Genomic DNA, 26,920 nt, shown 5'->3' with positions numbered 1-26,920 from the left:
TGCAGATTATGGTGGTTATTCACACTTTACTTCAATTTTTATAGCCTCCGAGTAATTCTCCAGAATAGTAAATACAGTTATTATAACCTTCATAACCGGTAGAGGGATATATCTGAAGAAAAAGGGCTTCTCTCCCCTCCCACACGCGTTGAAGTAAATCAGGAGTGATTCTCCTGCAGTCAATAGGAGCATCTGTAAAACTGATGCAGAACAAGAAAAAACAAAGACCGAACGGTAGAAGCGCAGCTCTCCTCACAGCACAAGCACAATGGCACGCCTGCCCTGCCTTGAGGTACCACCCAAGTGCCTACACCGCTCAGCTCCATCCCGTACCTCGCACTGAGCACAATGGAGGTACAGCAGTCGGCACAGGCACAAAGCCCTGACACGAAGGAGGGTGGTCGAGCGAAATACTCGCCTGCGTTGGATTTAAGCAGGGGGCACCGCAAAGTGCTGCCAGAGATAGCTGGGGAAATCCAGAAAGGATTTAGAGGGAGGGGAAAGCGGCCAACGCAACCCACCGCTCTCCTCGCAGCCACACGCGCGGCACAGCGCTCCTCTTAGGAGAGATCATGTGGCAAAACGATGACTCCGAGTCACCAGAAAAAATGTTTTTAAATCCTCTCGGGACTAAGGACGAACCGCCGAAGGCAGAGCATTATGTTATCGCCCGGCTAACGAGCCGGGGGAAGGGTTATCGCTAATCGGAGCCGCTTCGCTCCTGTGACAACTCTGCTCTCCGAAACACATACGCCAACTTCAGTAAACAAAGGGAGACGCGTCCTCCTCATCTCAATTACCCGCTCAGGAACACTGAAGCAGAGAAAAGGAACCCCGGGAAAGTGCAGGAGGGGTGGTACCGGGGGGTCTCAGGGAGGTGAAAAAAAGAGAACAGAAGATGGTCACGGTGTTCCCCCGGGCCCGCGCCCCCTGCCCGTACCGCAACCGCTCCGGCCCCGCACCACAGAACTTGGCCCCCCCCGGCCGTGCCCGCACTCACCAGCTGCAGCGAGCAGAGGAAGATGAGCGTGCAGCGCCCCGTGCAGCAGCCCATGGTGGCGGAGCGCCGCGGCTGCTCCTCGGCTTCCCTCCGCGCTGCCGGGCGAAGCGGGGGCTCACCGCATCCGGACGGAGCGGCCGCGTCCCCCTCCCCTCCTCCTCGCCGTCCCCCCGCCTCTGCTTTTCCACCTCCTTTGTCGGACGGGTAGCAGCCCCGCGGAGCGCAGCCGGCGGCGGGGACTCAGGCTGGCTCTGGGGAAGGGGCAGGGGCCGGGGGTGGGCGTGTGCGGAGCGGGGCGGGCCAGGCGGGGCGTGCTGCGGGGATGGGGAGCGGCGGAAGGCGGGCGAGGGATACGAGAGGAGTGGGCTGCTCCCCTCGGGGCGTCCCGGAGACACGCGGCTCCGAGCGGGGACGGAGCCCGCGAAGGGCGGCCGAGGAGTGCGACTGCGGGCCGCTTGTTGCGGGAGCCCGGGGAAAGTTCACGGGACTTGGGCGGCTGAGGCGGGCAGGGAGCGGCGGGGCGGAGCCTGCCCCATAGCCACCCGCCCGTGTGGCGGCCGAGGGAGCTCGGGGCCATTGTTCGGGGCGGGGGTGGCGCTCCGACCCGTTCCTTGTCCCGGTGCAGGTGCTGAGGCGCAGAGCCGCGCTTAGGGGGAGAGGCTCGGGGCTCCTGGCGGCACGGCGCTGCCTCCTGAGGCGCTGCCGCAGCCGTGGGTGAACGGGGCGGGGAGGGCAGCGGGGGCTGCTCAGAGAGCCCCTTCCTCTGTTCTGCGCGGGGCGACTGGGGCCGGGTGTCTTCGGCTGTTACCCGCCTTCAATGGGCGCTGAGGGGAACGTAGAGAAGGCCGTGTCCCAATGGCTGAGACGTTTTGGTCACGGAGGGGCCAAAGGAAAATAGGTAAAAACGTGCACGTTTTCCTTTAACAGTGTTCTTTTTTACAGATGGATAATGTGTCAGTACCGCTCTCTTTTTTTTTTTTTTCCTCTCCAACAAAGTACGGGTAAATCAGGTGACTTCTCACAGGCATTCAGGCACTTAGAGAAAGTGCTTTCCTGCAGCCTGGTGCTAGCTGCTGCTGCTCCGAGACACCAGCCTCTGCCAAGCAACGCAAAGCTTGCCCAGAGGAAAAGAGAATCTTCTGTGAGGCGTTTTAGCGAGGTGTCTGATGCCTCCATGAAATATGCAGTATTGTATCCCTGAAAGAAGTGAAACCTTTAATTTATGCATTAAATGGTAGCGACAGTCAAATAATTACAAAATTTCCCCAAAGTTCTGTTGTGCCATACTACATTTGGAAAGCTGCTTTTTATGGGCTTTAAGTCGGAAAGCATTGTTGCGGTTCTATGTACCACACCAAAGGGACAAAAGAAAAACAGACAAATAAGAACCAGGTTCTGCTCACCCAGGATATGTATCTGACTGGTCCTCCGTGTGAGGAGTGCAGATATACCCTGTGCTGTGCGATGCGTGACACCTGAATAAAATAACTTGAGTTCTGTATTTCTCTGTGTGGCTTCTGAGATAAAATTCTTCATAGGGCTAAACTTAGTAAAGTTACATGATCTGGGAATGTGTATTTTGAAGGATGAATGGGAGTAAATTGAAAAGGTGACAGTTGCCAAGAATACACTGTGCTAACCTGAACTGGAAACAGTTGTGGATAACTGGCTTTCAGTACAGAAGGATTAGAGTAGGTGTCATCTCTCTGGACTCTGCTGAAATAGGTAATGTGCTAGCAGATGTCTTTAGATAGCAAGCATTTTGTTAATTTCAGGTAAAGGAAACGACAGGGGATTTTACTTGTACCGACCACAGTCAGACACTTCTAGCATGTCAGCGGAATGAGGTCCGTAACTCTTTTCCCTCTCTCCATCTCCACGTGTAGTACTCTTCTGGGAAGTAGGTAAGCCTTTATCTTTCCTTCTCTTAAGAAAGCAGATGCCTTCCAGCACTAGGGTAGTGTCTGAATGGAAAACCATGCCTTTGTTAAGGAAGAGCTGTCTGAAGGCCTGGATAGGATGCAGAAGCCGCTCTTGACCTGTCCATGCTCTGGATAATTATGTGTTTAAGAAACAATAAACATTCAAACTATCTTCCAGAATATGAAAGGCAGAAAATTCCTTTAAAAAAGAAAAGAAAAAAAAAACAGAGAGAGAGAGAAAAAGGAGTATTTTTGTATAGACAGCTTAACTGACCCATCTTCACAATTTCTGAAATTGAATTCCAAAGCTGTTACTTTTTGGAGCATGCAAAAATAAGTCAAAGAAGTGAAATCTAAAGAGTAAGGGAAAAAAAAACAACAAAACCTTCTCCAGACCACCTGCATCTTTGCCTACCCCCTATGGGATGTAGAGCTCTACTAATCTCTTAATGTTGCACTGTTTGCCTTTTCCTCTTCCTGAAGTATTTTGCAATCTGTCACCCAGCTATCCAAAACTGATCCTGAGGTTACAAAAAAAAAAAAAAAAAAAGGCAATTTTCTGAAGCAGATTTTCTTGAGTATGAGGTTTCACAAACAAAAACCTGTTATCTGGTCAGGGAAGCATTAAAAAAGTTAATTAACAAGAGAATGCTGTAGAACATGACTTCCACATGAGCACAAGGATCTGAGTGTTAGGATGTAATTGCCATGCAGCTGAAAGCACTCAGCATTAACAGGATAAGGTGGGTCAAAGGGAGCTGAAAGTTGAAGCATGATTACTAGAAGATATAGGATTCTAAGAATATATCAGAGAGTGCAGTGTAAAAGTAACACACAAAGCAAAGAGGAAGAACCATATTTTATAGAATTGTCTATCCATGAATTGGGTAGAGAAGCTGAGAATCAAACCTTAGAAACTCAATTCCAGCTTCGTAATGAAGACAACCCTAATATAGCACTGTGCATACCAACTAGGTAAAAAATGGTGTAAACACTAAAAAGCCTTGTGGAGTAGCTTAATGCCTAACAAGGTGTACTGTGTGGATGCAAATTTAGCCTGCTTGAAAAGAAAGCTTTTACTCAAAAGCTTTATGATACGTTTATGTAGACACAGCCATACCCTGATATAATTGTGTGATTCCTTTGCTAAAGCTGTAATTGTAGGCCTGCAGATCTGGTGCTTTTAATCTTATGCACTCAAAGCAGAAAACCAAAGTTGTTCACTTTTGTAGAATATGCTCACATACATCTATAAGAGGTATTACAACTATGTAGTAAAGACTTTATCACCTATAAGTTTATTCCTATTTCTAATTTGATGGGTTATATTCTTCAGAATAAAACATACAGAAGTTTTCAAGAAGTAAAACCATCAGTAAAAGATCTCGCATCAAGAGAACAAAATAAAATTCATAATATTTGACTGCCCTTGTAGCTCTGTAACTGTATACTGCTCATCTAAAAAGCCATACAATCACCTGCCTGTGTTGGAGCTTTCCTCAAACTGCATCAGATTGCTGTCATCATTGACCTAGAGTTCAGAAGATGCGCTTTGTTAACTATGTCATTTAGACAACAATAACCATCACAGAAAAAATACTTTCCTCGTAGTCTGACTTTGCCATCATTGGCGTGAATGTTACTCAGAAGCAACTACTGATAAGAATAAATTAGAGTTTCAGTTTCTCCCTTAAGTTTAGATCTGTGTATTGACTTGATTTCATACATTGAGCGTTGCCCTACATGCAAAAGTTAGGTAAGTATGCTCAGGGTCTGCAGAATCAGAGGTTAAGAATAGATTCCCATGGCTTCAGATTTCACCTTTATTTTTGATATATAATGCAAAAAGACAGGAAATTAGAAGCTTTGTAATTACTTTCTAAGCTTTTCCAGAATGACAGAGGATACAGGGATCAAACTACACCTCCTTATAGCTATCAACAGGTCACACTTCTGGCAGCAGCATGTTGTAATTGCTTAGAATAATATTACCCTGCGTATTCCCCAAGCAGTCCTGAAATACCTCAAGCAAAGTAGAAACCCCATGAAATTAAATATACCTTTAAAAACAAATGAGTGTTTCAAGATAATATCGGAGTTTTTTGTAAAACCTATTTTCAATTTATCCTCCTGAAGACAGATATACAATGTAATGGTTTAATTTTTCATTTTGATGTTAGCACCTGCTGCTGGGAAACTGTATTCTTCGTTAAAACACGAGTACTTCATGGAATGGAAATGTATGTTCGTCGTGAATGATGTTGGGTTGCTTTATGTTAACGATAATGTTTTAAATGACTGGGGGGAAGTGAGGGGAAGCGGGGACTCAGGACCGGAATAAAGGTTGAGATCCTTGCAACTCTCTGCTATTAAATAAAGGAACAAACAGCTGACAAGCAATAAGGCTTCTTTATTGCTATTTACAGGTCATTAAGTGATTCAGTTTGAATGATGGAGTGTAAATAAACATTGCTACAATCCTCAGTATTAACAGGGAAAAACTTGAGTGAAGGTACAGTAACCAAGCATTCCATAAACAGCCATTGAAAGACAGTTATTTACTCAAAGGATAAGGGATATTTACACGATAAATGAAGCCTTTTCTATCCTCAGAGTGTTTTCTTGTTTTATAAGAGATAAGTTTTGGTGAAGCATTTCCTTAGAGGAGTGCAGAGTAGACGCTTAGAATGTTTCTACTGACATTTTCACAACGAGAATAAACAGGAACTCCTACGGCCATGGGGAGTGAGTATTTTTCCCCTCTGAAATCATGGACAGCTTATCAGGTATCCAACTGCCAGTATGCGACAACAAACACTTTCAGTGATGTATTGTTTAAAAATCATTGTTTAAAACATCATTGTTTAAAAATATTTCAGCTGTCTCACTGTGTAGATATTTATGTGGGAAAGTACAGAGGATTTTCCTTCAAAAGACTAAGCTGATTTTATATTATCTGAAATGGAGTACAGAATGGGTAGCTTTCCATCACTTACTGAGGCTCTTGCAATGGGTTTTTTAAAGATGGCACTGATACCAGCTGTGTTATTCACAACCAAAGGGTATCTGAAATATTCTTGTGATGCTTGCTGCTCTCATACTCTGCTTGGCTTTTGTGACTTGTTGAATAAGATTTTGGATCTGGCCATCAGTGATAAGCCCTCACAGGTCACAGCACAGGTTTTGCCACAGTGGAAAATACAGGCAATATCTCCTGTTCTGGATATGCTCTCAACTCCTGCTGAAGTCAGTGGGAACTAGGGCAAGCAATGAGCACGTGGCTGAGGCCTGAAGAGGACTTGTGGGCTGAGATGACAGGTTGTTCCACCTGATTGTTTTTAAAGTTTCTGCTCTAAGCTTCAGCAGAGGCAATGTTTTTCTCTGAGTAATTCACGCCCATTTTCTGGCTATTTTCAGACATTAAATGTCAGCTTTTCATAGAAAAGGCAAAGCTGACTTGTCCGCTTGATGCCAAATAACAAAATTGACCTAAATTACAGTTATTATATTTGTAGTTTAAAACACATTCTTTTGTTATGTCTACAAAGCTGAAATATTTTAACTCAAGTTTTCTTTTCGCACAATGTGAAAGGTTACCTTTTGGATAAAACCTGTTAATAGCATCCATCCAAGGGATGAATTTTGGTTCAGGGAAACTGTAAACTCCCTGATTTTTTGTCTCTGTACTCAATTGTATCCTTCAGAAGAAGGCTTACAGAACTACATCTGCATCTGTTGCAAACTACCCTAACTCCATTACTTTCTGGTGAAATGCAGTGATATACACAAGTGACTACATAAAGCTGCTTTACCATTGCACAAACCATTTAGATGTTAAACATAGAATTACGTAAATTAAGGTAGGAAAAGACCACTAAGGTCATCAAATCCAACCATCAACCCATCCCCACCATGCTCATTAACCATGTCCCTCACTGCTACATCTACACATTTTTTGAACACCTCCAGGGATGGTGGCTCCACCACCTCTCTGGGCAGCCTGTTCCAACACACTACTAGTCTCACATCTCATGTCTTTTGCTGCAAAGTAATCAGACCAGATTCTGAGAGCAATGAATTCCTACTCATATAACTTAATTGGTGTTTTCTTTTTTTTACAAAAGCATTTTTTCTATGTTAATTTTTTTTCCTTTTAGTGAGCTCATAGTATAAACAATAACTTTCAGGAAGCAATTGTCTCGTCTTTCAATTTCTCTTCAAACAGAACAAATTTCTGTTTGCTAAATCAACCTGATTTACTAATTAACATCTGGATCTTATATGCACGCTATGCACACACACAATAATTCCACAATTATATTATATTAGCTATTTAAGAGCTCATCTAATTGTACTCTATACATAATCCTTGAAAATAAGATTTGCATAAAGTAATTTAAAATAGTCAGGCAAACTAGAAGTATATAATTATGTATCGCTCTGAAATAAATACATTTTCAATTTTCAATTTCCATAACTGACTTCACTGGAACACAATTCAGACTGTGAATATCTGAATAAATAACAAAATGAAAGTATTCTACTGCCCTGCATGTACTTACGTGAAATTTACAGACAGGATTTCCTTTGTTACACTTACTGGATTACCTGTGGGGAGAGTAAACCTTGATAACATTTAAATGATCTTTGTGTAGGAGCTGTGGGAGAGGAGGAAGGTGCGAACCACTCTCCATTTTAGGCTCCTAAACAACTAACTTATAAGATGTTCCTGTCAATCACAGAATCACAGAATTACAGAATGGCCCGGGTTGGAAGGGACCTCAAGGACCATTAATCTCCACTCCCTCCACCACAGGCAGGGCCACCAACCCCCACACTAGGACCAGTGTGCCCAGGGCCCCATTCAACCCGGCCTTGGACACCTCCAGGGACAGGGCATAAAGATTTCTACAACTTGTAATGTGGAGAATGTAGGCTTCTAAGTTCTTTAAATTTGAACTAAGTGTTATGCTTGTAGTCATACGAAGTCTACAATGCAGATATCCCCCTAATCTCCAAAGTGAACTTCTTTCTTGGACTGGCCATTAGTCTGAGACTAGTTTATGACATTATTCCTTTGTTTTCTCTATTAATTTCCTGCATGTTGTAGATAGTAATGCTTTCATAGTCTTGGAATTGCCAGTCGGTATACACGCTGTTATGTGTCCATGTTACTAGCAACATATATTATCATGTATAATGATTTTATCGTGTTTGCTGATAATTGTTGTATATGTCCAACTCTGGGAGTCTAGTGACTGTACAGGAATCTTTGCATGAAGAAAAATAAATAGGACCCTTTCCACAATGAAATAGAGCTGTTAAATGTGTAAGGATAAGCATCATAGATCAGGAGGCTGGACCCGTTCCAGAAGCTGATAGCACGCACTCTGACTGTTAAACATAATCGGCCATATTATATACTGACCAAGAAGGTTGTACTGATGAATTTTCTACTTGGATGACCAATACTGTCTGAGAAGCTGAGTAACAGCTAATTATTTTAATACTAATAACAGTCATATATTTTTGCATTTGTTTGATGTTCCTGAAAATTACAGAGCTATGCTTAAATATGTTGTTGGAAATTTTTATTATCACATCAAGCTCTTAACTTGGAGGCTCTTAAAGAAAAGAAAATTCAGTCCCATCATTCAAAGATGAATATATCAGATAATACATTGATGATGACTCAATGCTGGGAATTAGAAGGACTCCAGCCAACAAAGGAATAAGATTCTAGAGCACTTTTCCCCAAGAGCTATCGGGAAAAGAAATTCAAGTCAATGAGTTTTGAAATGAAGCTGATAAATTAATGAAAGGAACTGGATGATGCATAGACATTTGAAGTACCAGAACTTGACAGAATACCAGGTAATCCCTTTGGATTGTGGAAAGCTGTCAGAAATTGTAACACTAAAACAGCATCACGAGTGAATGGAAGGAGAGGTATCAGAGGCAGAAATCCATTATGTCACCAGGAGTGATTTTATAAAATGTCTGGACAGCATGGAAGCCTCTGGGTATCCTGTTCTAAGTTAGACGTCTCAGAATGGGAGATGCTCAGAGGGAAATGAAAGCAATCTCTGGAAATTTATTTGAGTGTTGCCATGAACAAATAACAAAATATGGATAGCTCATGCTTGAGAAAAATGGCCAGAGTGAGTATTTCAGGAGCAGTGCATAAACTCCAATACCGTTGCCTAAAGAACTCACTGAATAACACTGAATAATAGGCCAACACATAAAAATCAGACTGTTCACAGATAAATTTCAATAGTAAAAAGAAGCAAAACAAATAGAGAAAAGGCTAAGTTTCCAGAGAAAAGAGTAAATACCTTATTGCAAATTTTATTCCCACCTCTAATGAAGAGAGTTTGCTCTAGCAGCAGACAGAATAGGGCTGCGATGATAGATAATATCTTCATCATTTACGGCTGTGAGGTCATTCTCTTCAATAGCTGATTTTGCCCACCACTAAAATGAGAATGCTATCTTCAAGTCATTTAAGATTACATGAAATGTTAAGCCCAAATAAAAGCTAGGTCATGCAGAGAGGACAGGACCAAGCCATCAGCTGAGGGGTCTCCTGTTGAGTCCTGGGCAGGGTGGGAGGGAGCACAGTGAGCCCCCTGCTCCCATCACTGCTGCAGCTGCATCTCTGCCTCAGCACTTAAGTGTAATTCCAATTTGACAGCTTGCATGGGTGTGAATACATTTAAGTAAAAAAGAAGCCCTGCCAACCTTAGATGAATTAAGCAACTGTGACACACACTGGGCCAGATTCTCTGATGTACCACACCAATTTACAGTGTTGTGACTGTTAACCGAAGTCCCAGTTCATTTTTAATGTCGTGGTTAACAAAGCTGTATACAGATACAGATTGCTATAGATGTTAAATTTTGTTTGAGGTCACTGTTTGCAATGGATTTTCACATAACATTTTGAAATTGGTAATCTGAAATGAGGGCTGTGTTTGCAATTGAGGGCGTTTGCATTTGTAGTGTCAGATTCCACTGCTTTTCTTTAAGAAAGTTTTCCGATATGTCCCGATATATTTATATAAAACTTCAAGGCAGAGACTGTGTTTCTCTAACTAAACCTTTTGGCTCTCAGTTCAAGTCTCAGTTCTTCCCTGGTAAACATAAAAACTAACTTTCATAAAGAATCGTAGAATGGCCTGGGTTGAAAAGGACCACAATGACCATTGAGTTCCAACTATGTGCAGGGTCGCCAACCACCAGACCAGGCTGCCCAGAGCCACATCCAGCCTGGCCTTGAATGCCTCCAGGGATGGGGCATCCACAACCTCCTTGGGCAACCTGTTCCAGTGTGTCACCACTCTCTGTGTGAAAAACTTCTTCCTAATATCCAACCTAAACCTCCCCTGTTCCAGTTTAAAACCATTCCCCCTTGTCCTATCACTGTCCACCCTTGTAAACAGCTGTTCCCCCCTCCTGTTTATACGCTCCCTTCAAGTACTGGAATGCCACAGTAAGGTCTCCCTGGAGCCTTCTCTTCTCCAAGTGAAGGCTTGTACCATTGTCTTAGCTCATGATTCTACATTTTTATCCATTTGCCTGTGGAAGGGGAAAAAAGGGGTTAAACCTCTGCAACAAATAACAATTTGTATAATGCTTCTGGCAAAGCCCGCAGAATCAGAAATATCTGTGTGTGTCACTTGTTTGCAGAATCAAATATTTCAGAGGAAAGGTAATATGTTTGGTTTATATTTTCAAATGTCACTATTCAATAGAAAATGTCATCTTTTCAGCAGGAACATGGAACTTAACAATATCATAATGAAACTGCAGTGAACTTCTGGCTATGAATTTGACCTACCTGTGGTTCATTCTTCATTCCTCTGAAGGAATTCTTTAGCCCTAAGGAACAGAAAGGTTATTTGAGCCAGGCTGGGATGCAGAGTGACTCATCGCAGGCAGCGCCACTGCTCTTTGGTTGAGGGAACGAACCCTTGTGTTCCCAGTGGCACAGCGAATAGTGTCATCAGGAAAAAAATGTGCAATTTAAGATGAAATGATTGCTGTTCAGTAAACGTGGTGCTAGGTTTGATCAGCTACTTTCTAGCAGACAAAGAAGAGTTGTTAAGAAGGTAAGAGAGAAGCAGCTGTGTTAAAAATGGCATCTTTTCATTCAACAACTTCTGCTCCTCCGGGTGACGGACTATGCTCGTTAGCCTTTCTGCTGGGTGGGATTTTGAAGCAAAGTGCCTACGGTTCTGGGTGGTAGAATTGTGCAGCTTTTTATCTTGTCTGCACATCCACCTTCTTCCTGATTCCAGTAAAACCATATGCTTTTTACCAGGTGCATCTCTGGGAGCCAAAGCAAAGGAGCGATCCTTGCATTTTGTGAGCATGTGCTTTCCAGGAAATCAGCATCGCTGTATATGCAAAGAATGTTCTCTGAGTATATAAAGAGGATCACATTATGTTTATTCACTTGAAAGACAGTCCCATGAAAAGTGTATTTTGTGTGCTAGGTACTATCAATAAACCAGTTTCAGTTGTTGAACATTGATATGATCTTCGTACTCCGGCTTAAACTTTACATGGAAAGGGCTGATAAAAACACTTTTAAATGAATGCTTTTTGAAAAGACCTCAAGTGAGAGGTTTGAGAGATAAGGAGCACTAAGAAGAGAATAATAGTGCCATTTTAAGGAGATTTGAGAACACAATCACATTTATACCCGATCTTTATGAAGTCTAAGCCAAGAATAGCAGCCTTGCTCTTTGTCTGCCTCTAAACACAAACCACTGCTCTTCCAGAACTGCCTTCTTCTTTTGGCTGACAAAAGCATTCTCATAGCTGAACAGCAAACCAATTTGAATTAATCTAGATTAAAACTAATCATTACTGTTTTTTTTCTCTCAAGTTAACTTTGAAGTGGACTCGTTCTCCCATTTAGTTCATTGCTTGGCGTTGCTGGCAGCAGGCAGGGAGCAACAGAGGGACAAGAGCAAACATTTGGGACCAGGGAGTGGGCAGGGCTGCTCTTTCTGGCAGCAGCACTGAACTGCTCGCAGAATTGCAGTGTTAAAACATCCCATCCCAACTGTGTTGTGTTATTTCTGCTTATGCTAACACAACCAAAGCAGATCAAGCTGCACTGAGTGGGAGGCTGAGACAAGGCAATCAAAAACCGCACAGTTCCAGGGGCTGGAGTGTTCATTAGTAGTGAGGTCTTGAGTAGTAAATAGAGAATTTAAAAGCCAATGGTGGTGCAATCAGTAGCGCAGCTTTTGTGAAGAGCTGTGGAGACCAAACCCAGATTTGTGCTGCAGCTGGCTAGCACGGCGCTGCGACACAAAGCAGCTCTAAAGCCGGGGTAGCCAATTAATGCAGAGAATCGGCACAGCATGTCTTATGCCACTGCTCTCCTGGCAGCTGGTATTTGTCTCCCGCAGTCAGCTTATGCCTGATCTGTGACTGTCTCAACTGTCCTAGGGGCTCTTATTTGTTGGTACAATCGCGGTTCGGTATATCTCATTTAAAATTGCCATAAGTACAGAGTGCGTGTGAGTGCTTGCACCTCCGGGCTGCTCTGGCTCTCTGCTCAAGCTGTGCACTGTTTGCTGCGTGATTTTTCCTGTTTCCAATATGCCCCCTAACAAAGGGAAGTAAGAAAAATAAATACTTTTCAGTAAAAAAAGATGCTCTTGTTTATGTATACTGTAGTGCTTGCTGAGTGATACCTTAAAATACATATTTCATGGAAATGAAAAATAGTTTGTGATTTGGAATACACCAAGTGCTTGATAGCTACATGGATAATGTTACAGTGTGCGGAAAGCCCATGTCCTAGGGCTCTCTTGGCAGGGCAGGACACACACCTCGATGTAGAGGAATAGAAAGAACACAATAGTGCTGTCTTTTTCCACGAACATACAATCCCAGTCACATGATGCAAAAGTCACCATTATGTGACAGATGCTTTTTCAGCCAAGAGGATGGAAACTGCACAACTGACATTCCTTGCATGGCCACTCATGGGATGAGATCTGCGTTCACTTAAGGCCGTGCCCCGGTGGGAAGCCCAGTGCATGGATGAGAGCATGGGGCTGCGAGAGCTGTGAGCTCTGGGATTCACCACCAAACTCCCCAGATGCTGCCCCAAGTTGCAGCCTGCTCACACCAGTGGGTTTTCAGGAAAAGGAGGAGACTTGAGACTGGTGAGCTGTTCCCTCTCCTTCTGCAGCACGTGGGAACAGTGAGAATTTATAACACAGGATGATCTGAATATTTTAATTACTCTTGCATTCATTTAGGTCTCCGATGTTAAGAGAAGGATATTTCTTGTAACTGGAAGCACCTAAATACTTCGACCTGCAGACCACAAAGACGCAGTGCATCCCTGACCACAGAGCTGAGCAGCGGTCTTTACACTTGAAAATTTGTTACTGAACTCACATTCTGTCAAAAAAAATTTACAGAAGAGACATGTCCTATATGCGTTTGCTCATACTAATGGTGATTCTGGGTTTATGAAACACACAGAAAGCTCGAGGTGCTCTTGATGTAATCTCCGTGCTGGAGGGAACGGTGAAAGTGAAAAACCTTTGCACATCCCCTCTCACAGCCCCAGAATCAAATTATGCACTCAAGAAGAAATATGTGCAGTTTCCTTTGCTCATACAACTTTTAATCATATCTGTGCACATGAGAAGACTTTGAAAATATTCCAAACTTTTAACTTTGGGTTTCCTTAAGTCTATTTGCAGGAAATACATTTTTAAGGCTTCAGACCCACATTTCTCCAGAAATTCTTTATAGTTAAGATTTACCAGTGTCCTTGTCTAGTATTCTTTTTACGCATTTCTATTCGTTCAGCTTTCCTACTCATCTGTCAGAAACAATTAAATCACTGGATTTTTCATTGTTTGAAATAACTGGTTGCATTACCATCTGGAAACAATACATTTTAAGTGCATAATTACGGATGTTTGAAATCCCAGGAACCCAACTTTATATGCACAGGACCAGGAGGCAGCATGCTCAGAAATGTATTGTCAGCTGTGTGACAAACAGCGAAGAGGGAAGGAAGAACAATTCCCAACCACTTCTCTGCTGCCTTCCCTCCAGCGGCCTGAAAAAGCTAACATCAGGTTTGCCTGCAGAGCAAATGAGAACATTTTAGATTGCTGTTATTTGTGTCAAATTTTGGTAATTGCAGTGGGACAAGGGGGGCCCAGTGGCTGTGGCTTCTCAAGTCTTCGTCCTTTGTCAAGTGCAATTCCTGTATGAGGATGGAAAATCACCTTCGTGGTCATTTCCAGGAAGTACAAAGAAGTGAAGCACACCATAGGACTGCTGAGCATAACTATTTGCTGCACATAACCTCCCAGTGGAAGGTGGTTTGAGATTCTGAAATAGAAGTTGACTTTTTACAAAACTACAACTTAAAGATATGACAGTCATCTTCTCACTAAAACATTGGCTGTTAGTAAATCTCAACTAGTCCAAATGGCTGACTCCATCCTCTTTACTGCTCCTTCTTTTCTTACATATGACTTCTTCCATGATATCATGATACATTCACTCATCACAATGCATCCCAATTGAAAAGAATCAGGCCTTGCAGCTTCACTGCAGGCCCAAACCAGAGTAATAACATCAGAGTGTATCTGTCCCCTTACACTGCACTAAGCCTTGTGAGGATACTGCTGAAAACTGTGCACGCTGACAGATATTTTAAAATATTTTTTTTTTTAACATGTCACACATTTTCTTAAATGAACATGAAGAAAATAAAGCATTTATGATGTGGCATAAATGGTCAAACATTTCTTTTCCTCTTTGAATTAAATAAACAGCATTTATTGGCTTATAATACACTAGCTGAGATACACACAGTAAAGAATGTGATTAAATAGCTTTTCATTTGGTGGATTGTTTATGTATTCAGCCCTGATGATAATGTTCCCAAAGACAATCAATCATTGATTTTAATTTACTTTATTGTGTTAAAGAAAAGAGTGAATTAAATGTAGAATTTGCTTAGCCATTCTCTTGCATTCTGTAATAATCCAGATGGAGCATATACATTTCTATTTAGTGGCACTAGCATGATTAAGAAATAAGATTTAATGAGTAGTGCATTTTTAGGGCTCATTAATAAAAGTTAGAGATAGAAAAAGATCTATTGGTCATCACATCTCCGTCTTCATTGTGTTTGCAGGTCTACTACATGCTTAATGATGATGCATTATCCATTTATGTAGACCTGCTTGTGTGAGAGGGACTGCAAATGAGGGACACTGACTAACTCTAAACTTAGTGATATCTTTTTATCCCTAAATGGCACAGTCTGAGATGTGGAAGTCCCTGTGCATGGCACAGACAGGGTCTGGAGCAGATGGATGAAGGGAGTTGACAGCTGAGGAGAGCAAGGCAGGAATAATTCATGGAAGAAGTGAGTTTGAGAAAAGGAAGAAATATATGTGAAAGAGGAAAAAGATAATGCTGCGACAAGAAACAGAAGAGTGGCTTCAAAACAAAGAGATATACAACAGAAAGCTCACAGAGAAACGCAAAGGGTCTGGAGAGAGGGTTATACTGACTCAACTGCGTTATTAATTTATTGCCCTGCAAGGATGATAGATTACACCCAGCTTTAGACTTGGATGTTTCCTAGCTAGAGATGGACAACTACTACATTGCAGCTGTGATACAGATAGGGACGTGGCCTGGGAGTACATTTTGAAACAAAAACAACCAAAAAACTAATGGAGGTTTTGTCTCTTAAAAATGCTTCTTAATACACTAGAGAAAGGGGGATATTCCAGAGAACCCTGCACATATAGTCTGATCTCAAAGTGCAAAAAAATAAGCTCTGTAGGTACTCCATCTCTCTTCCCTTCTTCAGACAAAAAGTCATAGCCAGAAACACCATGCAGTAGCACAATAACGTATAGTGAAGGGTAACAGAAAACGTACAAGCAGCAGAAAGGAAGGAAAGGCTGTAAATTGCACCTAGACTGTACCATATGTTTCTGTTCTTAATAATAGAATCATAGAATCGCTAAGGTTGGAAAAGACCCACAGGATCACCCAGTCCAACCAACCATTCGCCCTTCACCAATGGTTCTCGCTAAACCACGTCCCTCAAGACAACATCCAAACGCTCTTTGAACACCACCAGGCTCAGTGACTCCACCACCTCTCTGAGCAGCCCATTCCAGTGCCTGACCACCCTTTCAGAGAAGTAGTATTTCCTAACGTCCAGCCTGAACCTTCCCTGGCGCAGCTTGAAGCCATTCCCTCTAGTCCTATCACTAGTCACACAAGAGAAGAGGCCAATCCCCAGCTCACTACAGCCTCCCTTCAGGTAGTTATAGAGAGCAATAAGGTCTCCCCTGAGCCTCTTCTTCTCCAGACTGAACAATCCCAGCTCCTTCAGCCGCTCCTCATAAGGCCTGTGCTTGGGCCTGATGATTAAATGAATTCATGTTATCAGTTTTACGCAACTACATCTTTACCCCCAGCATATGTACTGCCAAGCCATTAAAGTGTCCATCACTTTTGGTCCTTTTAAACTCAGAGCGATTCTTGTCCTGTTTTAGAGAGTGTTGAATAACGATGGATAACAATGATAGTATCATTTTTTATAGAACGAAAATGGAGTATTCAAAGTAGAAAGGCGTTTTTTATATATATCACATACAGCTTTCTATATAACTGCAAGTTCTCTCCACTTGATATATTTCAATGAACTTGATCCTACTGCCTCCTCTTAAATATAAATAAACCAGCTTACTTCTACAGTTGCTATTTTTTACAGTGCTTCCCTCTGGCACAGTCACAAGGGGTATCACGGCTCAGAATGGTTTGCCTCTGGCCACTGCACCTGGAAACACAGCAGCCCGCAGCCACAGGGCCATAGCACTGAGGGTGTCAATGGTTGATTGCACTGCTTTACAATTTACACTTTACATTGCCTCCTATATAAATTGTACATGATTAAATTATGAGTGTAAAAGTTGTATTAAATTGTTATTTTCCTATTGAAGGAATCAGACGGTTTCTCCACTGCCAAACTTGAACCTCCACCAGCAATCCATGCCTGGATTTACATTTTTAATTTAAAAAACATAGCTTTTTCTTCATTGCAATGTCTGCCATCAGTACTCAGCTGCCTCATCAGCAGAAAACCATAAAATGGCCATTTTGAATTTGTAACAGGAACAGAACCACACCGGGTCTCATTCAACTCACTAAGCACCCTTGGAGCACCCCAAACTGATGACATAGCTTCTGCCTCAATGGGCACGTAGCTTCCTAAAGGCTTCTCTTAACTGCTCCATGATCCAGGCGATGAAACATTTCCCCTACTATGACAGCCCTGAGAGAGTCGGGCAGAGCTGATAGCAGCCTTCCAGTATCTAAAGGGGGCTATAAGAAAGAAGGGGACAGACTCTTTAGTAGGGTCTGTTGTGATAGAACAAGGGGAAACGGTTTCAAACTAAAAGAGAAGGGATTTAGATTGGATATGAAAGGAGGAAGTTTTTTACAATAGGAGTGATGAGGCACTGGCTTAAGTTGCCCAGAGAGGTGGATACCCCATCCCTGGAGACATTCAAAGTCCGACTGGACTGAGATCTGAGCAACCTGATGTAGCTGTAGGTGTACTTGTTCATTGCAGTGGTGTTGGACTAGATGGCCTTTAAGTGTCCCTTTCAACTCAAGACAGTTCTATGCTTCTAAGTTACAGCATCCTAATCCATTGCACTGGGAGTGAGTAAAATATCACACAAATGTCCTGGACTTACCCAGAAATGCTGCGTATGTCAGGGGCCACACCATGGTGGACACCGGTAGTTGTTGTACCATACCTCCTGAAATCACAAAACCCTGATAGACAGTCCTTAGTTTATTGCAGTAGCACCAAGAGGCTTCAGTCATATATTGGAGGTCCACAGTGACCACAGTGGGTGATACACAAACACGTTTAATTAAAAGTTGTCAGAACATGTGTGGGCAAACAAGGGGGAATTCCTTCACTTCCAGCTCTTAAGTTTGCCAAGCCACCTTCAGACAGAAACTGAGTCAACATGAGGGAGTAACTGAGAACCAAACAGCATTTCCTGATAAAAATAAGTGCTTTCTGTAATAAAGCATACCAACACGAAGTAGGGAAAATGTCTGTATTCATTAATTTGACACGGTGATCCAAGATCCATGAATTTCATCATTCAAAACACTTTTGCATGATCCCTGAAAAATCATGTTTATATAGATCTTTAACGGACTACCATTTTTAATCTTTGCTTAGTTAGGTTCTTATCTCCTCCCCATTGCAAAGTGGTTTTAGTATCACAAAATGATTTCTCGTCTAGCATTCTCAATTTTTAATTCTCATTCTTCTTCTTCTTTTTTTTTTTTTCCCATCTGTTTTCAACAGCTTCCTTAAAAGCTAGTTATTTACTGATTCAATTCCCTTTCCCCTTTGCACATGCAGCATCTTGAGTAATGGCTCATCGTTTCCTTGTAGGCAGGTAACAAAGTCCTTCCATAGATTATGAGAGCAATGAAAATCCTGACGAGCTGCAGTAACCATGTGATAGTTATTGTTCTGTGTTTGATGGTAGAATTTCAGCACATCCTGGCTCAGAAACTGGCAGCTAACTGGAGCATTCTTCCCTTTTAGGGACGTGTATCAGTATTTAACTAGCAAAAAAAAATCTGTTGATGGGATCTGATCTCAAACAGCAAGGAGAATCATTTCATATTTCTATGCACTGCTACCTCACAGAAATAAAAAGAATAAAAAAAGAAAATAGAAAAATGAAAAAAAAAAAAAAAAAAGAGAAAAGTGCAGAGGAAGAAATCAAATCAGTTTGTACTTTTGGATATAGCACTGTTGTGGGAATGTAGAAGAATTCAATAGACAGAACAGGTTTTCTTGTTGCTGGTAGCAGCACTGAGTCATAAAAATGTTAGTTTATTGGTTTCACCATTGCCAATTTAGAGAGCTGGTAGAATGTGCCATACATAATTCTCTGTACATTTCAAGGTGAATTGAAAAATGAGAGTGAAGAGAAATGGGAGAAGAAGCGGGAAGGAGAAATGTTACAGCCAGTGACGAAGCTGCTGTGATGGAAGAGTATGTGGTGCTCTAACTTAGTGTCCTACCTTGTAAGAAGGCCTTCATTCCTACTCTCCTTGCTTGTTCTTTGTAGATATTACTTTGTTAGAAGTGGAGGAAATGATACCAGAAGTTGCAAATGCCCCCTGCCATAGTCCCTGCTATGATAAATTATTTATGTCATTATTTAGCCTACAACAGTAGCTAACAGTATCAGCCAATAAATCAGGACCCTACTGAGCTAGCTGCTGTACAGACACACAATAAAAGTAAATCCCTCTCCCAGTGTGTTTGCACTTGAGGTAAAATACCGAATGCTTGTTGCTGGGTTGCAAACCAAGTACAAATTCTGAGCAGTCCAGGAATAGGAATCTGCTTTCACGTCATTTGTGTGGCATCATTGAGGTGTGAAGCGCACACCTAAATAACAGCACATTCGCATCATGGGTTTTGTCATCACTGGGAAACTGAGAAAGAAGCTTGGGCATCTGACACAGCATAGCTGACTGTCCCAGCACCATTTGACAGAGATGTCATAAATCCTGTTCAGTATCTGCTAAAACCTTCCTTCCTTCCTTCCTCCCTCTTCTCCTGACCCCTCAAGGACCCAAAATGATGAGTAGGATTAGAGTTTGGCAAAGGAGACCACAAAGAGTAAGACGGTGTTGAGTTGACATCACTCCCAAACAAGGAAAATAGAAAATAACAAACTCTGACAGACTAAAGGTTAAAAAACCCTGTAAGGCAGGACAATGTAAGTCTGAGAAAAACTCTCCAGAAACTTTAATACTAAATCTTGCCCAAATACACAGGGAAGAGGAAGCTGACCAGACAGTCTGCATGGCTGAGAGGTGCTGAAGGCACAAAAGAGTACAGAAAGAGAAGGAGATGGAAGAAAAAAAGAAGATTTTGCATCCATCTTTGGCACGTAGGACTGCAATATGCAGGAGCTCAGGCCCACGGTAGAGCATGGTAGCAGCAGCATCCCAGCATTGTCTCAAATTGAAGTGTCAGTAGAAAAAGTTTTGGTCAGAGTGATATAATGAATAGCAACAAATCTCCAAGACTGGTGCTAGTGGAACTCAATTATGAAACAGCTGAAATAAGCATTGCAGGGTGTAACCTCTCACTTAAAATTGCCTCAGTGTCAGCAAATGTGATGCACTTCCTGGAGGTATCTGGGGAAAAACTGGGGAATAATACTGTACTGTGCAAAACGCTGTAGCCCTTCACAGAATAAATGGGCATCCAGATAAACACAGAGAAACTTCCCATAATACCCAGGAACTCTGCTCAAAGACCAAGACCCCATTATGCCACGTAGTGTAAAAGCACAGAGCAAACAGATTGCTTCCAGCCCAAACAACAAGCAGGAAAATTACACGCGGAGTGCCAGAGGAGACAGAGTAACACAAATAGACTTCAGCAGTTAGGTTTCTGAATGCTTACACTGAGGCTTGTAAGTTAAGTGTTTAACATATGCAGGCCCAACCAGAAATGCTCGGGGAAGAAGAAGAGACACTGGCAAAAGGACCATTCAGCTTCAGGAAAATGAACTAACTACAGGGCATGGTCAGGATGCTTCAGGTAAGTGTGGAGTGCAAAAAGGAGACTAAGAACAGTGGAATGGGGACAGGAACAGAGTGGAAAGCTTGATATATCTGCTTGCCTTATTTTTATTAAAGTATTCTTATGTTGGTGATTGGACATCCCAAGCACCATTCCTCTGGCTCTGAACTTACATTCATACTGAGATTCCTATCTGTAGATGTGAGAGCCTCACTTCATTGCAACTTACCTTTGATTCTTTGGTAGGATTTGGCATTCACCACATGTTAGGGTTTCTTAATATTTTGAAACTTGTTAAAAATTTAATATTAAGATTCCTTGCTTCCTGTTAAGATGAAAAACATTGCATTATTTATGTAGTATTGTGATACTGCCATAACGTTATTTTCAGTACATTTCTGGGGGATTGTTGTGGTACTTAGGATCTGGTTTGCTGCATATGGAGTCAATACTGAGCCATATTCAGGAGCAGCTGATGTGAAAAGGGAAGGAATGCTTCAAAAACCCCTTCTAGTTCTGTAAAGGAGTTAAGGGGAGGCGTGTGAATTGCTTGGATCTCCAAAAGACGTTCATAAAAATTCCCCTAAAGACCTCCTTGAAAACTAAGCTGCCTTTTGGATATGAGGAAAGGTCTTCATAAAACTAACTGGATTATTGAAGAAAACAGCAAATGGTTAATAGTCTCAAAAGAGAGGAGTCCCCAATGGAGTTCCCATAGGGGACAAATGCTCAAACTTATGTCATTTGCTAAATTCATAAATGATTATGAAATCAAAGGGACAAAATTTTAAATCATTCTCAGAAGTAAAAATGAAGGCTGACTAAGAGGAGTTGCAGAAGACCTTCACAATAATGCGCAACACAGTGCCAAATGAAATTCAATTAAGGGAAATGAGAAGTAATGCCAAGAAGAAGAAGAAGAATTAAAAAAAAAAAAAAGAAGAAGAAGAACAATTCTAACTATAGAAAGCAAAAGGATATGCTCTCAGATGGCTATCACCACTCAGGAATGGAACTTCAGAGTTATAATAAATAGTTCTATAAGAATGTCAGCTCAGTGCCTCACAGTGGTAAAAAGAAAAACGAGCAAAATTGACCAACTGTTTGGAAAGAAGTAGGAAGAAGACAAAAAGATATATTAAGACATTAATATGGAAGGTAGTAATCCCAGTCCAAAGGATAGCAAAACAGACTTGGAAAATTGACATCATTTGGAACAGCAATGATGAAAAATAGGCAATGGTTGTCACATATGGAACAATCAACATGAATTCCTCGAACTGGAAATAGAACAAAACTGAGGAGCATTTGACAGAGATCTACGAAATGATAAGATGTAAAGAAAAGGTGAAAGCCCCTCACCACAAATTCTTTTGGACATTACGTATTGTTGAAATTCCTGATACAGGACATTATGGATTCTGAGAGTTTCCAGAAAGGTCTCAGAAAGATTAGATTGGTTTGTAGAAGACAAACACATGAAAGATACATGAAACATGAAGATAGATCTCTGCATTAGAAAATCCCCATGATCCATACTGGAGGCTGGGAGTAAATTACCAATTACTAATTAAATTTAAGAATTCATTACCAATTATTAACGCAAAACTAATGAATACAATGGTCACAGAATCATAGAATCGTTTGAGTTGGAAGGATCTCTTAAAGGCCATCTAGTCCCACTCCCCTGCAATAAACAGAAACACCTACAGCTACACCAGGTTGTTCAGAGCCCCATCCATCCTAACCTTGAGTGTCTCCAAGGATGGGCACCCACCACCTCACTGGACAACCTGTGTGTCTCATTACACACTATAAAAAAATTCTTCTTTATATCCAATCTAAATCTCCCTTCTTTTAGTTTGAAACCATTTCTCCTTGTCCTATCCAAGCAGACCCTGCTAAAGAGTCTGTCCCCTTCCTTCTTATAGCTCCCCTTTAGATACTGAAAGGCCGCTATCAGGTCTCCTCACAGCCTTCTCTTCTCCAGGCAGAACAGGCTCAGCTCTCCCAGTATGTCTTCATAGGATACAATATTTAGCTCAATCCATATAGAAAATTACTATATTCAACTATGCATGCTCATAAACTGATAGTATAGGAGTCTACTTGTTGACATCCCCAATAACTAATGTCATTTCTATAAGCTAATCCTAGTTTTGAAGTTGCTTCTAACAGAGATCTGTGTTAGGGCAGAATTATAAGCTTGAATCAATACAACTAATTGAAACTAAAGCCACTGGAGAATAGATAGGTATTTAACAGTCTGAAAACTGGAATTAGAGTTACAGTCATTCTCTAATTGCATTAGAAAAAAAAACAGGTCCACAATGTACGTGAGAAGAACTGCTTTCACTGAAAACTTAAGCATTCAGTATTATTGAAAGTAAACACAAATTAGGCTGACATTTGTCCATTGAATGTAAACATATGTACTTGGATCACTGCCTAAGAGCTGGACGTGCGCTCAGTTTTGCTTCACCCATGACAACATCCATTGATGCTTTACAAGACACAGAACTAAACTTAATTAAGTAGCTGAAAACATAAGCCTGCACTGTGCCAATTCCTTAACAGGCAATTGCAAAGATGCTGTGAGTAAACTGTCACATCTGGAGGTGGTCTCTCCAGCTGTAGAACATTTCTGCCACTATTAGGTTTACATGTTTATGTAAACAATTACCCATATAAACATGGAATTTCTGTCTTTGTTTCTGCCAAGAACTGAACTCATACATGTATATGCTCCAGCTTAGAGGCAGAGTATCTCTGAATGACTGTTAAGCTGTAAAAGAGAAAATAAAAGATGTAGACAGGAATGGGTAGAGCAAAGGGGAAAGTCAAAGAGGCATTAGCTTGGTGTCCATTAGTCGTATGATGGAAGGAGCGGTGCACTGCTGCTGGCTGTGCTGTGCTTCCTCCCAGGGAGGATCTTGGTGCTCCCAAAGGAGGAGCATGGCACAGGGTGTGAGGGCAGAGTTGTCCCCTGGTGTTACTTCTGGCATTCCAGATCTATCAGTGTAGATGCTCATGAGGAGGCCTCAGCGCAGCCAAGCAGGCGTACTGACAGGGCCGTGCAGGCGCGGCTGGTGATATCTTGTGTTCAAAAGAAATATTTCAGAGTGATGTTACCTTCAAAACCCGTCTTCCCTTTTCTTTCAGACATATCATTAATATAAGATTATAACAACACGTAATACAAAGTTGTGTCTGTCTTTGAAATGCTCATGTTCCTGTTACCTATGCAATCTGATTGGTTCACAGAAGTCTTGCCAGAGCAGAACAAGACATAAAAATGTTGCAAGGCAAACAGATTTATATTTAATATGTGGGGAGATGGCATCTGCAAGCCTCCAAAATGCCGGGCTTCGAGGTCAAAGCAACACCACCACCACACGCAACACACTGTGCCCACAAAGAGGCAGCGTTACGCCACCCAAAAAGTAACAGGTAGGAACACGGTGAGCATACACCCTAGGCATCCTGAGCAAAGCCAACAGAGGCACCTGCGGAAGAATTATAATCAGAAAGAACATAAGTCCGAAAAGCAAAACACTGTCCTTTCAGTAAATAAATCTTGTGTCAAAGCAAGGCAGCGCCGAGGTGGGGGCAGGCGGTGGCAGCTTGCCATCCGGCAGCGGGGTTGCAGAGAAGTGCTGCTCTGTGCCTTGGGCTTTCTACTGGGTCTTTATGGGCTCTTATGTGCCTAATTAAAAAAGATTACAAAAGACACCAGGATGGGAACACTCTTCTAGGCAGGCTTAAGTAGGGGAGAACTAATAAAAAAAAGGAGATTGCTGTTGATGTCTTCTTAAGCCACAATCCTGAGAGTCTGAAATGGATACAATCTGTCCTTTTGTTTCTACATTTCCTTTTCACTGATGGCAACTCCGCCAAATCACAGGAGAACATAAAGGCAAAAGAGATCATCTGTTTCTTCCAACTGGTTCGTGGAGTACTTTAAGAATTGGCAGACTGGAAACATTTCAAGCCAGAAGGGACAATATTCATGTACCACACGTCAAAGTGTTTCTAAAGACTGAGCATACGTAGTTCTGAGCATTTCTCAGGTGAACAAAGCAGAAATACATTTCTAAGAGGCTGCTTACAATAGAACGGGTTACAGAGCACAAAACTGGCTGATCAAATGGAAGTGCTGCCTGACCTCAGAGCTAAATGAGAGGCAAAAGGAGATCTCTGGGTAGAGAGCAGAAGGAAAATCAGATGGGGAAATTAATGGGACTATAAGCAGCAGAAACTAAATTCTTCTAAGAGTCAGTGTAAGAAACAGTCATACAGCTAAAAAATAAAAAAATAAAAAAGAAGAAGAAAAGAACAGAAGAAAAAAGAGGGAATATTAAATAGCTATTTAAAAGAGAATTTGTTCTTTCAAACTCAAAGTATTGCAAAGTACCTGCCAGTGGAATTAAGTGATCTGTGGGAAAAAAATGTTGATGCAATGATAATTTGCTCTGCTTTCTGCCCTTGCCTTCTAATCAGAAAAGTGACCCTCAAATTAATTTGAATGTTAAATTTGAATCCAGGGTTGGAAACTTGCTAACTGTGAAATTTTACTGTATTTAGAATACCGTGCCCAATCTAAACGTTACGTACTGCTTGTTAGGCTCTGAGTTAACTGAGTTAAATCTCATCCAAATGTTGTCTTAGGAAGACAATAGTCTTGCTGTCATAGTTAGTAGTGAATTGACATTTAATGCATTCTGAGAATGTTCCTCTGCCCTTCCCTTTTCTGTTTTTGTTTCCAACCCAAGGCCGTGAGTTACGGTCCCAGAGCAGTATCTAATGTTCTGTACATTTACATGTCCTTTTGGAGTCCTCACCTTCCTGACACGTGAGTGTGACCAAGCAGAGGCATCACACACCCGTCAGGACTTCACAGACACATTAGAGAACAGTGGAACAATGGAGATGTGCTGACTTTGCCAAACAGTCCTGCCCTTGGCAGTGCAAATCAGTCCACAGTGAAACAAGAATTATAGTGGGTTGGACTGGATGATCTTTAGAAGCCCCTTCCAACCCAAACCGTTCTCTGTAAGACAATATCTGTATGTCCATCTTGTGTAGGGACCCAAGGAAACAGACGTGATAGAACTGTGTTTGTTGTCAGATTACTCTATTTTCTTTACATCATGAAAATTGCCTGGAAGTGTGGTAGGAGCCGGATGTGCTGCACAGCAGCCGTCTTCTGCATTGCTCCCAAGCATTCTCTGGTGATGCTTGAAGCCATGAATCATGACAGTCTTACTACGTTAACACTGAGTTCCAGCATTTAGAATGAAGCAAGCAATGGGGACCTGCAGCATCAGCCCCCCTCCTATAACTGACACTGCAACTACTTGGTGGGTCCAGAAACTCACGCAAACACTAAGCTCAGAGCCAGCTCTGCTGAGAGCCACATCAGTCCACTCCATGTTTAGCTTTCATTACCTGCTGCACTGTTGATTTAAACAAGCAGCAAATACTGTTTACTGAACTCGGAGCTGCTCCCAGGCTCTTCTCCTTGGACAACATTCAGTTTTGCTGCCTCCTTTCTGAAATAAGCATCATGTAGATGTGTCAAAAAGCAGTCTGACAGACACAAAAAGCAGTAGAACAGACTTGGGCTCTGCACTCTGAGCTGGTTGCAGTAATGATGCTCAGAGTATTGTGTGATTTCTTAGAGCTTCTGTATAGGCGAGAGAGCATACCAAAAGCACCACAAGGAAAATGTTACAGCTAATGCACTAGTAATGAAGAAGAAAGGCTCTAGAGTGAAATACAGAAGTGGATCCAAGCCAAACATTTTGAATTCAAATTACTCCAAATGTTCCAGGGTTTTTGTTCAGACTCAGTGGTTTGAGAAGCATTTGCCCCGAGGTGGCTACTAGGCAGAAAACAAGTCATCAAGAAGAAACTGGTCTGTGATAGATTTTGTACAGCTGCTGCCCAGGAGACACTCAGTGCTCACACATGTGGAAGAAACAAACCGAAAAGGGAAGCAAGATCTTGGACATACACAAAACATTGTTTCCTTTAATGAGGTTCCTCTTTTTCCGATGGCACACAACCAGACGTAGGAGTGATACTGCATGTAGTCACAGTAGGACTTCAGTGGATTGAAAGGATTAGAAATGTGAGATGGGAAGGATCGCTGGTGAATGGTGAGAATAATTGTGAGAGTCAGCAAAGTCACAGTAGGGCATGAAAAGGGTGATGAAGCTGGGAACACATCAAACATACTCTAAACTTTGCAGAACTTAAACTAGAACAGTCTTAGATGTATAGTATTAATGTGTGTATTTATTTTCCTTTCTTCATTCAAAT

General features: G+C 41.9%; 1 protein-coding gene across 3 annotated transcripts in view; it reads right to left on the bottom strand.

Annotated features, from left to right (window-relative positions):
* NKAIN3 (Na+/K+ transporting ATPase interacting 3) overlaps positions 1 to 26,920 on the bottom strand; it is a 381,587-nt gene that overhangs the window by 327,584 nt on the left and 27,083 nt on the right. For 2 of the 3 annotated variants that reach the window (XM_015282718.4, XM_025147985.3), the window contains exon 1: positions 1,001 to 1,253. The exons of the other annotated variant lie outside the window; for it this stretch is intronic. In XM_015282718.4, coding sequence (XP_015138204.2) covers positions 1,001 to 1,054 — 54 coding nt within the window. In that variant the 5' untranslated portion in view covers positions 1,055 to 1,253. Of the gene's footprint in view, positions 1 to 1,000; positions 1,254 to 26,920 lie in introns of those variants that run through there. 3 annotated transcript variants of the gene reach the window in all.

Source organism: Gallus gallus, chromosome 2 (genome assembly GCF_016699485.2).
Source record: "Gallus gallus isolate bGalGal1 chromosome 2, bGalGal1.mat.broiler.GRCg7b, whole genome shotgun sequence".
Classification (NCBI taxonomy): Eukaryota; Metazoa; Chordata; class Aves; order Galliformes; family Phasianidae; genus Gallus; species Gallus gallus.
Note: the sequence above shows the minus strand (reverse complement) of the source record. Positions and strands in the feature narration are given on the sequence as shown.